The sequence below is a fragment of the Salvelinus alpinus genome, chromosome 10 (assembly GCF_045679555.1).
Source record: "Salvelinus alpinus chromosome 10, SLU_Salpinus.1, whole genome shotgun sequence".
NCBI classification, from domain to species: domain Eukaryota; kingdom Metazoa; phylum Chordata; class Actinopteri; order Salmoniformes; family Salmonidae; genus Salvelinus; species Salvelinus alpinus.
This window is the reverse complement of record NC_092095.1, coordinates 6,236,014-6,247,071: the sequence shown is the minus strand read 5'-3', so window position 1 is coordinate 6,247,071 and position 11,058 is coordinate 6,236,014. Positions and strand designations below refer to the sequence as shown.

Here is an 11,058-nt window from a genome sequence, read left to right as displayed (position 1 = left end):
GGAAACGTGAAGTTGAAACATCCTGTTTCCTCTGGTGGGAGTGAGTTAAATGCTTCTGTGAGTAACGTCAGACATGGACCCTGGAGGACGTCTGTCTACCTGTGGTGGTCGCTGCCTGCCTGTTCTCTGCTACCGTTGGGCCCCAGGTGGCGATACACCAGTTATGGTGCCCAATGTGTGTCCAGAGTTGATTTTGAATTATTTTATTTTTTATAAAAATATTTTTATAACACATTCGATTTTCAGAGGTGTTTCACTCTTCTTAAAGGGGAGATAAATAGAGAAACAGTCATCTGCATGAGAAACACATCACACAGGATTTCATACGTTATCTTAGTGATTTCCCTCGGCTTCAGGTGGAGCTGTATATCTGTTGGACAGGCGACACCTGCTCATTTGAATCATTTCTGGAGTGAGAACAGTGAGCGGGGATAACAGGAAGAGAAGGAGAAAAGACGGGAGAGGAGTTGAAAAAAGAACATGGGGATGGAGGAGAAGAAGAGAGGGGAAAGGGACTCAAGATCAAACGAGGGACACTGTGGGATGAGAGGAAAGAGCAACAGGGGAGGGACACTGTGTGATGAGAGGAAAGAGGACAGAGGGACACTGTGTGATGAGAGGAAAGAGGACAGAGGGACACTGTGTGATGAGAGGAAAGAGCACAGAGGGACACTGTGTGATGAGAGGAAAGAGGTACAGAAGAGGGACACTGTGATGAGAGGAAAGAGGTACAGACGAGAGACACTGTGTGTACAATCCTCTTCATTCAGACATAAATAATGGCTGTACCTGATGGATAAAAAGAGACCAAGAAAACCATAAACCTTAAACCCTCTTGAAACAATGATTGGCCAGTTATTTCGCCAATTAATTTCAAGCAAGAAGCATTTCACCTAAATAGACACAAAGATCGTTGCATCTCACAGTCATCCATTATAACCCGTTCAGCCCGCTCTAGGAGACTTACCTCGATCCTCTATCCTCTCTGATAGTAGCCTATAATAGGCTTGATCCTCTCTGACTGTGGTATAAAGTACTTATAACTTCTTATGGCTGGGGGCAGTATTGAGTAGTTTGGATAAATAAGGTGCCATGAGTAAACTGCCAGCTACTCAGTCCCAGAAGCTAAGATATGCATATTATTAGTAGATTTGGATAGAAAACACTCTGACGTTTTTAAAACTGTTTGAATTATGTCTGTGAGTATAACAGAACTCATATGGCAGGGGCAAAAACCTGAGAAAATATCCAACCAGGAAGTGGGAAATCTGAGGTTTGTAGGTTTGCCTATCCGATATACAGTGTCTTTGGGGTCATATTGCACTTCCTAAGGCTTCCACTAGATGTCAACAGTCTTTAGAACCTTGTTTGATGCTTCTACTGTGAGGAATGAGGGAAGGAGAGCTCTTTGAGTCAGGTGTCTGGCATGAGCTGATCATGCGCTGTTCCGTGAGAGTGACCTGCGTTCCATCGCATTTCTGAAGTCAAAGGAATTCTTCAGTTGAAACATTATTGAAGATTTATGTTAAAAACATCCTAAAGATTGATTCTATACATCGTTTGACATGGTTCTACGAACCGTAATGGATTTTTTTGACTTTTCGTCTGACTTACGCATCGTGAATTTGGATTTGTGAACTCAAGGCGCAAACTAAAAGGAGGTATTTGGACATAAATTATGGACTTGATCGAACAAAACAAACATTTATTGTGGAACTGGGATTCCTGGGAGTGCATTCTGATGAAGATCATCAAAGGTAAGTGAATATTTATAACGCTGTTTCTGACTTTAATTAACTCCACAACATGGCGGATATCTCTATGTCTTCTTTTGGTCTCTGAGCGCTGTACTCAGATTATTGCATGGTGTGCTTTTTCCATAAAGCTTTTTTGAAATCTGACACAGCGGTTGCATTAACAGTCTAATGGTCTGGAGATGGAAGCTGTTTTTCAGTTTCTCGGTCCCACCTTTGATGCACCTGTACTGACCTCACCTTCTAGATGATAGCGGGGTGAACAGGCTGTAGCTCGAGTGGCTGAAGTCCTTGATGATCTTCTTGACCTTCCCACAGTGACCGTACGTACATATCCCAACCAGAAGCCATAGATTACAGGCAACATCCGAACCGAGCTAAAGGCTAGAGCTTCCGCTTCCAAGTAGCGGGACACAAATCTGGATGTTTAAAAGAAATCCCGCTATGATTATCCTACCGATCCTCGACTTCGGCGATGTCGTTTACAAAATAGCCTCCAACACTCTACTCAGCAAACTGGATGTAGTCTATCACAGTGCCATCCGTTTTGTCACCAAAGCCCTATATACTACCCACCACTGCAACATGTATGCTCTCGTTGGCTGGCCCTCGCTTTATATTCGTCGCCAAGACCCACTGGCTCCAGGTCATCTATAAGTCCTTGCTAGGTAAAGCTCTGCCTTATCTCAGCTCACTGGTCACGATAACAACACCCACCCGTAGCACACGTTCCAGCAGCTATATCTCACTGGTCATCCCCAAAGCCAACACCTCATTTGTCCTCCTTTCCTTCCAGTTCTCTGCTGCCAGTGACTGGAATGAATTGCAAAAATCACTGAAGTTGGAGACTTATATTTCCCTCACTAACTTTAAACATCAACTATCTGAGCAGCTAACCGATCGTTGCAGCTGTACATAGTCCATCTGTAAATAGCCCATCCAATCTACCTACCTCATCCCCATATTGTTTTTATTTACTTTCTGCTCTTTTGCACAGCAGTATTTCTACTTGCATCATCTGCACATCTATCACTCCGGGGTGTTAATTTGGTAAATTGTAATTACTTCGCTACTATGGCCTATTTATTGCTTTACCTCCTCACGCCATTTGTACACACTGTATATAGACTTTTTCTATTGTGTTATAGTCTGTACGTTTGTTTATTACATGTGTAACTCTGTGTTGTTGTTTGTGTCGTACTGCTTTGCTTTTTCTTGGCCAGGTCGCAGTAGTTCTCAACTGGCCTACCTGGTTAAATAAAGATGAAATACAAAAAGATATAAAATTAAAATACCCGAACCATCAAACAGGCAAAGCATCAATACAGGACGCTCTGCCTTTGTTTTTCCACTGCTGCTACTCTCTATTTATTATCTATGCATAGTCACTTTACCTCTACCTACATGTACATATTACCTTGACTAACCTGTACCCCCGCACATTGACTCAGTACCGGTACCCCCTGTATATAACCTCATTATTGTTATTTTATTTTGTGTTACTTTTTATTTTTTACTTTAGTTTATCTAATCAATATTTTCTTAACTTTATTTCTTGAACTGCATTGTTGGTTAGGGGCTTGTAAGTAAGCATTTCACTGTAAGGTCTACTACACCTGTTGTATTCGGCGCATTTGACAAATACAATTTGAATTGATTTGATTTGACACCGGGTGCTGTAGATGTCCTGGAGGGCAGTGTGCCCCCGGTGCCACGTTGGGCTGACCCCCCTCTGGAGAGCCCTGCGGTTGCGGACGGTGCGGTTGCTGTACCAGGCGGTGGTACATCCCGACAGGATGCTCTTCATGGTGCATCTGTAGAAGTTTGTGAGGGTTTTCAGGGTCACACTTTTGTACTGCTTGGACTCAAATGGTAGAAAAGGGTGAAGCCAGAAGAGATACATCAGTTGGTAATTACAACATGTGTCTGCATGACTAAAGCCTCCCCTTAAAGATGGCCCCATCCAGGACAGGGATTTTGGCCCCTTTCTGCCACGGCTCGATTATGTCTGCGGGGTTCAAGATGGGGGGGATGGGTGAAAGGGTGTTTTTGGGGGCATGTTAACAGAAAACACGGCAAAACAAATTGTTCACGCCCACCTGTTTAGATTTCCATTGAAATGTTTCTCTCCACTTGTTTCTTGACATTCATCTCTGTCTGTATAGAGGGCGGACTCTGCCAGCTGCCATCGTCCCTCTTCACAATAAAGAAGACCTTTCACTGGAGGACAATGAAAGAGGCTTCTCTATTCTCCTCCACCCTGATGGTCTGTCTAACAATATTTATCGTCAATAGTCATAGATCAACAAAGGACAACACTCCATAACTGATAGTCCCAGTCTGAATCAGAGGGAACAGGACAACACTCCATAACTGATAGTCCCAGTCTGAATCAGAGGGAACAGGACAACACTCCACAACTGATATTCAGATTCCGAGTGTTTAATAGAAAATATCAGTCTTTTGTCCATAGTGGGAGAAGCAGTGGGTGCTTCTGTACTGTCCGCGTCTAAGTGATTGAAGAAACGGTCATGGCTTGGGTGGTTGGTTTGGGTCCCTGATGATCTTCTTGGCCTTCTTGTGACACCTGGTGTTGTAGGTGTCCTCTGAAGCGCCTTGTGGTCTGCAGCAGTGGAGTTTCCTTTCCAGGCTGTGATTCAGCCCAACAGTATGCTATTAATGGGGCCCTTGAAGACACTCTGAGGGCCCTTGAAGACACTCTGAGGGCTCTTGGAGACACTCTGAGGGCCCTTGGAGACATTCTGAGGGCCCTTGGAGACACTCTGAGGGCTCTTGAAGACACTCTGAGGGCCCTTGAAGACACTCTGAGGGCCCTTGAAGACACTCTGAGGGCCCTTGAAGACACTCTGAGGGCCCTTGAAGACACTCTGAGGGCCCTTGGAGACACTCTGAGAGCCCTTGAAGACACTCTGAGGGCTCTTGGAGACACTCTGAGGGCCCTTGGAGACATTCTGAGGGCCCTTGGAGACACTCTGAGGGCCTTTGAAGACACTCTGAGGGCCCTTGAGGACACTCTGAGGGCTCTTGGAGACACTCTGAGGGCCCTTGGAGACATTCTGAGGGCCCTTGGAGACACTCTGAGAGTCCTTGGAGACACTCTGAGGGCCCTTGGAGACACTCTGAGAGTCCTTGGAGACACTCTGAGGGCCCTTGAAGACACTCTGAAGGCCCTTGAAGACACTCTGAGGGCCCTTGATGACACTCTGAGGGCCATTGAAGACACTCTGGGGGCCCTTGAAGACACTCTGAGGGCCCTTGAAGACACTCTGAGGGCCCTTGAAGACACTCTGAGGGCCCTTGAAGACACTCTGAGGGCCCTTGGAGACACTCTGAGAGCCCTTGAAGACACTCTGAGGGCTCTTGGAGACACTCTGAGGGCCCTTGAAGACACTCTGAGGGCCCTTGAAGACACTCTGAGGGCCCTTGAAGACACTCTGAGGGCCCTTGAAGACACTCTGAGGGCCCTTGGAGACACTCTGAGAGCCCTTGGAGACACTCTGAGGGCCCTTGAAGACACTCTGAAGGCCCTTGAAGACACTCTGAGGGCCCTTTATGACACTCTGAGGGCCCTTGAAGACACTCTGGGGGCCCTTGAAGACACTCTGAGGGCCCTTGAAGACACTCTGAGGGCCCTTGAAGACACTCTGAGGGCCCTTGAAGACACTCTGAGGGCCCTTGGAGACACTCTGAGGGCCCTTGAGGACAGGCCTAATTTCTTCAGCATCCTGAGGTAGAAGAGTGGCTGTCGTGCCTTCTTCACTGCGGTGTCCTTGTGGTTAGACCATTTCAGGCTACTCTGAGACGCGGAAGAATTTGAAGTTGCTGACCGTCAACAAGGCGGCCCCGTTGATGAAGATTGGGGGCGTGTCCAGCCTGGTTCCTCCTGAAGTCCACAATCAGCTCCTTTGTTTTGCTGACATGTTTACCTGGCACCACCAGAGGATATTTACCTGGCACCACCTGAGGATATTTACCTGGCACCACCAGAGGATATTTACCTGGCACCACGTCGTCAGAGTGCCTACCTCCTCCCTGTAGGCTGTGTCGTCATAGAAACATATGAATAATTAGGTGGCAGATCAGCTTTAATATTGTAGATATTTTCCTTTATTATGTTCCCCTAACCCTACCACCCCTCCTCTAATTGCAGTAAACTAATGGACAAGAACACTTAGGCTTATGCTTCCAGTTTATACATACTGTATACATTTTACGGACACAGTATATTTTACATGAGTTACCTTTTCTTTGTTTTTAGTCCCACCTTTCAGCAACACTCAATCCCTCGCATCAGTCTCTGAACACCATCCAGTATTGATTTCTATTCACCATCCACAGTGCCCACCTGCAGGGTGCCATCCACAGTGCCCACCTGCAGGGTGCCATCCACAGTGCCCACCTGCAGGGTACCATCCACAGTGCCCACCTGCAGGGTGCCATCCACAGTGCCCACCTGCAGGGTACCATCCACAGTGCCCACCTGCAGGGTACCATCCACAGTGCCCACCTGCAGGGTACCATCCACAGTGCCCACCTGCAGGGTACCATCCACAGTGCCCACCTGCAGGGTGCCATCCACAGTGCCCACCTGCAGGGTGCCATCCACAGTGCCCACCTGCAGGGTACCATCCACAGTGCCCACCTGCAGGGTACCATCCACAGTGCCCACCTGCAGGGTACCATCCACAGTGCCCACCTGCAGGGTGCCATCCACAGTGCCCACCTGCAGGGTACCATCCACAGTGCCCACCTGCAGGGTACCATCCACAGTGCCCACCTGCAGGGTACCATCCACAGTGCCCACCTGCAGGGTACCATCCACAGTGCCCACCTGCAGGGTACCATCCACAGTGCCCACCTGCAGGGTACCACCCACAGTGCCCACCTGCAGGGTACCATCCACAGTGCCCACCTGCAGGGTACCATCCACAGTGCCCACCTGCAGGGTGCCATCCACAGTGCCCACCTGCAGGGTGCCATCCACAGTGCCCACCTGCAGGGTACCATCCACAGTGCCCACCTGCAGGGTACCATCCACAGTGCCCACCTGCAGGGTACCATCCACAGTGCCCACCTGCAGGGTGCCATCCACAGTGCCCACCTGCAGGGTGCCATCCACAGTGCCCACCTGCAGGGTGCCATCCACAGTGCCCACCTGCAGGGTGCCATCCACAGTGCCCACCTGCAGGGTGCCATCCACAGTGCCCACCTGCAGGGTGCCATCCACAGTGCCCACCTGCAGGGTACCATCCACAGTGCCCACCTGCAGGGTACCATCCACAGTGCCCACCTGCAGGGTGCCATCCACAGTGCCCACCTGCAGGGTGCCATCCACAGTGCCCACCTGCAGGGTGCCATCCACAGTGCCCACCTGCAGGGTGCCATCCACAGTGCCCACCTGCAGGGTGCCATCCACAGTGCCCACCTGCAGGGTGCCATCCACAGTGCCCACCTGCAGGGTGCCATCCACAGTGCCCACCTGCAGGGTGCCATCCACAGTGCCCACCTGCAGGGTGCCATCCACAGTGCCCACCTGCAGGGTGCCATCCACAGTGCCCACCTGCAGGGTGCCATCCACAGTGCCCACCTGCAGGGTGCCATCCACAGTGCCCACCTGCAGGGTGCCATCCACCCTGCAGGTGGAGGACATGGGAGGACATGGGTAGTAGAGGACATGGGACAGTCGTATGGAGATGAGGAGCAGGACGCCCGTTCTGACAGGTTACAGTAGAGGACATGGGACAATAGTATGGAGATGAGGAGCAGGACACCCGTTCTGGCAGGTTACAGTAGAGGACATGGGACAGTCGTATGGAGATGAGGAGCAGGACACCCGTTCTGACAGGTTACAGTAGAGGACATGGGACAGTCGTATGGAGATGAGCAGCAGGACACCCGTTCTGACAGGTTACAGTAGAGGACATGGGACAGTCGTATGGAGATGAGCAGCAGGACACCCGTTCTGACAGGTTACAGTAGAGGACATGGGACAGTCGTATGGAGATGAGCAGCAGGACACCCGTTCTGACAGGTTACAGTAGAGGACATGGGACAGTCGTATGGAGATGAGGAGCAGGACACCCGTTCTGACAGGTTACAGTAGAGGACATGGGACAGTCGTATGGAGATGAGCAGCAGGACACCCGTTCTGACAGGTTACAGTAGAGGACATGGGACAGTCGTATGGAGATGAGCAGCAGGACACCCGTTCTGACAGGTTACAGTAGAGGACATGGGACAGTCGTATGGAGATGAGGAGCAGGACACCCGTTCTGACAGGTTACAGTAGAGGACATGGGACAGTCGTATGGAGATGAGCAGCAAGACACCCGTTCTGACAGGTTACAGTAGAGGACATGGGACAGTCGTATGGAGATGAGCAGCAGGACACCCGTTCTGACAGGTTACAGTAGAGGACATGGGACAGTCGTATGGAGATGAGCAGCAGGACACCCGTTCTGACAGGTTACAGTAGAGGACATGGGACAGTCGTATGGAGATGAGGAGCAGGACACCCGTTCTGACAGGTTACAGTAGAGGACATGGGACAGTCGTATGGAGATGAGCAGCAGGACACCCGTTCTGACAGGTTACAGTAGAGGACATGGGACAGTCGTATGGAGATGAGGAGCAGGACACCCGTTCTGACAGGTTACAGTAGAGGACATGGGACAATAGTATGGAGATGAGGAGCAGGACACCCGTTCTGACAGGTTACAGTAGAGGACATGGGACAGTCGTATGGAGATGAGGAGCAGGACACCCGTTCTGACAGGTTACAGTAGAGGACATGGGACAGTCGTATGGAGATGAGCAGCAGGACACCCGTTCTGACAGGTTACAGTAGAGGACATGGGACAGTCGTATGGAGATGAGGAGCAGGACACCCGTTCTGACAGGTTACAGTAGAGGACATGGGACAGTCGTATGGAGATGAGCAGCAGGACACCCGTTCTGACAGGTTACAGTAGAGGACATGGGACAGTCGTATGGAGATGAGCAGCAGGACACCCGTTCTGACAGGTTACAGTAGAGGACATGGGACAGTCGTATGGAGATGAGCAGCAGGACACCCGTTCTGACAGGTTACAGTAGAGGACATGGGACAGTCGTATGGAGATGAGGAGCAGGACACCCGTTCTGACAGGTTACAGTAGAGGACATGGGACAGTCGTATGGAGATGAGCAGCAAGACACCCGTTCTGACAGGTTACAGTAGAGGACATGGGACAGTCGTATGGAGATGAGCAGCAGGACACCCGTTCTGACAGGTTACAGTAGAGGACATGGGACAGTCGTATGGAGATGAGCAGCAGGACACCCGTTCTGACAGGTTACAGTAGAGGACATGGGACAGTCGTATGGAGATGAGGAGCAGGACACCCGTTCTGACAGGTTACAGTAGAGGACATGGGACAGTCGTATGGAGATGAGCAGCAGGACACCCGTTCTGACAGGTTACAGTAGAGGACATGGGACAGTCGTATGGAGATGAACAGCAGGACACCCGTTCTGACAGGTTACAGTAGAGGACATGGGACAGTCGTATGGAGATGAACAGCAGGACACCCGTTCTGACAGGTTACAGTAGAGGACATGGGACAGTCGTATGGAGGTGAACAGCAGGACACCCGTTCTGACAGGTTACAGTAGAGGACATGGGACAGTCGTATGGAGATGAGCAGCAGGACACCCGTTCTGACAGGTTACAGTAGAGGACATGGGACAGTCGTATGGAGATGAGCAGCAGGACACCCGTTCTGACAGGTTACAGTAGTGGACATGGGACAGTCGTATGGAGATGAACAGCAGGACACCCGTTCTGACAGGTTACAGTAGAGGACATGGGACAGTCGTATGGAGATGAGCAGCAGGACACCCGTTCTGACAGGTTACAGTAGAGGACATGGGACAGTCGTATGGAGATGAACAGCAGGACACCCGTTCTGACAGGTTACAGTAGAGGACATGGGACAGTCGTATGGAGATGAGCAGCAGGACACCCGTTCTGACAGGTTACAGTAGAGGACATGGGACAGTCGTATGGAGATGAGCAGCAAGACACCCGTTCTGACAGGTTACAGTAGTGGACATGGGACAGTCGTATGGAGATGAGGAGCAGGACACCCGTTCTGACAGGTTACAGTAGTGGACATGGGACAGTCGTATGGAGATGAGCAGCAGGACACCCGTTCTGACAGGTTAAAGTAGAGGACATGGGACAGTCGTATGGAGATGAGCAGCAGGACACCCGTTCTGACAGGTTACAGTAGAGGACATGGGACAGTCGTATGGAGATGAGGAGCAGGACACCCGTTCTGACAGGTTACAGTAGTGGACATGGGACAGTCGTATGGAGATGAGCAGCAGGACACCCGTTCTGACAGGTTACAGTAGAGGACATGGGACAGTCGTATGGAGATGAGGAGCAGGACACCCGTTCTGACAGGTTACAGTAGAGGACATGGGACAGTCGTATGGAGATGAGCAGCAGGACACCCGTTCTGACAGGTTACAGTAGAGGACATGGGACAGTCGTATGGAGATGAGCAGCAGGACACCCGTTCTGACAGGTTACAGTAGAGGACATGGGACAGTCGTATGGAGATGAGGAGCAGGACACCCGTTCTGACAGGTTACAGTAGAGGACATGGGACAGTCGTATGGAGATGAGCAGCAGGACACCCGTTCTGACAGGTTACAGTAGTGGACATGGGACAGTCGTATGGAGATGAGCAGCAGGACACCCGTTCTGACAGGTTACAGTAGAGGACATGGGACAGTCGTATGGAGATGAGCAGCAGGACACCCGTTCTGACAGGTCACAGTAGAGGACATGGGACAGTCGTATGGAGATGAGGAGCAGGACGCCGCCTCTCCGGCGACGGCACCATTGTCGTACATGACTGAGACCTGGCAGGGATATGTCATGTTCCCAAACTCTGCTGGTCCTCAGGATTTGGTCCTCAGAGACTGAGTCCACCCCAGATGTAATTCCCGATTCCCACAACCCCTCCACTGCTGTGGAGTCTGGGTAATCTGCTCTTCCCTGCTGGGGCACGGCCCACCTCAGATGGAGAGCTTATGACGCCAGGACTTCTCTCCTCTGCTGGGGCACGGCCCACCTCTGTTGGGAAACCACCGCCCTGCCTGATCTACTATGCTGGGGCACAGCACGCCTCAGTTGGGGAGCTACCGCCACCGCGCTGCTGAACATCCTCGTGACAAGACAGGTCCCACAACACTGTCAGTCTCCCTCAGGCAGTGTAGAGAGTAACGTCTG

At 50.9% G+C, this 11,058-nt stretch overlaps 1 protein-coding gene across 1 annotated transcript; it reads right to left on the bottom strand.

Moving 5' to 3' along the window:
• Positions 1–289: 289 nt before the first annotated feature.
• LOC139531417 (autotransporter adhesin BpaC-like) lies at positions 290–10,706 on the bottom strand. The gene is made up of 6 exons (XM_071327866.1): positions 10,585–10,706; positions 6,105–7,489; positions 5,603–5,658; positions 4,422–5,500; positions 3,425–3,568; positions 290–293 (listed from the first exon to the last, which is right to left on the bottom strand). The coding sequence occupies exons 1-6, from the start codon at positions 10,704–10,706 to the stop codon at positions 290–292; spliced, it is 2,790 nt and encodes a 929-aa protein (XP_071183967.1).
• Positions 10,707–11,058: the final 352 nt, after the last annotated feature.